Genomic DNA, 2,440 nt, shown 5'->3' on the forward strand with positions numbered 1-2,440 from the left:
TCTTGTGTGAAATGACATTGTATTCAAGACTTTGCTTGCATTTCGAGCACTCATAAGGTTTTTCCCCAGAGTGGGATCTCTCGTGAAGCATAACTCTTGTCTTTCAGATTCAAGCTTTTATGGCATAAGGATTTTCTCCAGTGTGGAGTTTCTCATGCAGCTTATCTGGCATTCAAAGCACTCATAAGGTTTTTCATCAGTATGAAGTCGCTTATGGTTAGTGAGGCTGTGCCAATCAAATAGGAATTTCTGGCATTCACAGTATTGGTAATGTTTTTTCCCTGTGTGCGTCTGCTTATGTAGAGGGAGATTGCGTTTAAAATTAATGCTTTTCTGGCATTCGGAGCACTGAATTATTTTAATGGTGTGTTTTCTTATGGTGCTTGAAACCATCTCTACCTCTGAATCTTTTCTGGCATTCAGAGCACTCATAAGGTTTTTCATCAGTATGAAGTCGCTTATGGTTAGTGAGGCTGTGCCTATCAAATAGGAATTTCTGGCATTCACAGTATTGGTAATGTTTTTTCCCTGTGTGTGTCTGCTTATGTAGAGGGAGATTGCGTTTAAAATTGATGCTTTTCTGGCCTTCGGAGCACTGAATTATTTTAATGGTGTGTTTTCTTATGTTGCTTGAAACCATCTCTACCTCTGAATCTTTTCTGACATTAAGAGCACTGATAATTTTATTCACCAGTGTGGATTCTCACATGTTTACTGAGTTGAGATTTTTGGCTGAAACATTTTTGGCATTCAGAGCACTGATAAGGCTTTTCCCCAGTGTGGGTTCTTATATGCTGAGTGAGACTACTTTTTTCACTGAAACATCTGTGGCATTCAGAGCATTGATAAGGCTTTTCCCCAGTGTTGGTTCTTATATGCTGAGTGAGACTGAATTTTTCACTGAAACATCTGTGGCATTCAGAGCATTGATAAGGCTTTTCCCCAGTGTGGGTTCTTATATGCTGAGTGAGACTGATTTTTTCACTGAAACATCTGTGGCATTCAGAGCACTGATAAGGTTTTTCCCCAGTGTGGGTTCTTATATGCTGAGTGAGACTGCTTTTTTGAATGAAACATATCTGGCATTCAGAGCACTGATAAGGCTTTTCCCTAGTGTGGATTCTTATATGCTTAGTGAGACTGCTTTTTACACTGAAACATTTCTGGCATTCAGAGCACTCATAAGGTTTTTCCCCAGTGTGGGTTCTTATATGCTGAGTGAGACCGCTTTTTATACTGAAACATTTCTGGCATTCAGAGCACTGAAAAGGTTTATACCCAGTGTGGGTTCTTATATGCCAAGTGAGACTGCTTTTGTCAATGAAACATTTCTGGCATTCAGAGCACTGAAAAGATTTTTCCCCAGTGTGGGTTCTTCTATGCCAAGTGAGAATGCTTTGGTAACTGAAACATTTCTGGCATTCAGAGCACTGGTAAGGTTTTTCCCCAGTGTGGGTCCTTGTATGTATAGTAAGTGCTCTTTTGTCACTGAAACATTTCTGGCATTCAGCGCACTGATAAGGTTTTTCCACAGAGTGGGTTAATGCATGTCGATATAGACTTGCTTTGATACTAAACCTTTTCTGGCATTCAGAGCACTGATAAGGTTTTTCCCCAGTGTGGATTCTCATATGCTCAGTGAGATAAGATTTACGCCTGAAACTTTTTTGGCATACTTTGCACGGAGAGTGGTTTTCCCCAGTGTGGATTCTCATATGCTCAGTGAGATAAGATTTACGCCTGAAACTTTTTTGGCATACTTTGCACTGAGAGTGGTTTCCCCCAGTGTGCATTGTGTCAAATACTGTGAGATAAGATTTATGGCTGTATCTTTTTTGGCACATGTAACTTTTTTCCCCAACTTAGGTTATTTTGCCTTGATTGAGGTGGTTTTGAACACTGAATTTGTTCTCACAGTCCGTGTTTTTATAAGGTGTATTCCTAGAGTTAATATCTCTACGTTTCGTTTTCTTTTGCTTATATGCCACAGTAAGAGTGAACCCGATTTTAGAGTTGGGCTTGTTTAGATAATGTTCAGCATTTATCTCTAAAAGAAATTGTGTGTAATCTTCTTAACACTTCAATTGAGCAAAATATGTCTGAAAGCAGCCCTGTAACACCTGTCGAAATATTTCCAGCAGATAATAGTCTTTAGGTTATAGCCTATCCGGCAGCAACTCATTTTGTGACTGAAGATTTTCTCAAATCTATTTGTATAGGTTCTTAGCAATGCAGTGATAAGGTGTTAGTCTGATATTTATTAATTAAACTGATAAGTACCTTTTTGCACTGATGTAATGGCAGTAACTGAGGGCGTTAGAACGTGCACAGTACCATTGTGGATCATGAGTCTCAGAACATCAGTTCCTTTTACCCTTTCTATGTTTGGTGTAAGGTTAAGGTTTGTAGTTCTGAAGACGAGGATTTATTTACATTACCT

General features: G+C 39.1%; 1 protein-coding gene across 1 annotated transcript in view; it reads right to left on the reverse strand.

Annotated features, from left to right (window-relative positions):
- LOC147737577 (uncharacterized) overlaps positions 1 to 1,793 on the reverse strand; it is a 499,818-nt gene extending 498,025 nt beyond the window's left edge. The window contains exons 1-2 of the mRNA XM_086924527.1: positions 1,761 to 1,793; positions 837 to 1,514 (exon numbers count right to left, since the gene is read on the reverse strand). Coding sequence (XP_086780653.1) covers positions 837 to 1,514; positions 1,761 to 1,793 — 711 coding nt within the window. The remainder of the gene's footprint in view (positions 1 to 836; positions 1,515 to 1,760) is intronic.
- Positions 1,794 to 2,440: the final 647 nt, after the last annotated feature.

Source organism: Lissotriton vulgaris, chromosome 1_1 (assembly GCF_964263255.1).
Source record: "Lissotriton vulgaris chromosome 1_1, aLisVul1.2, whole genome shotgun sequence".
NCBI classification, from domain to species: domain Eukaryota; kingdom Metazoa; phylum Chordata; class Amphibia; order Caudata; family Salamandridae; genus Lissotriton; species Lissotriton vulgaris.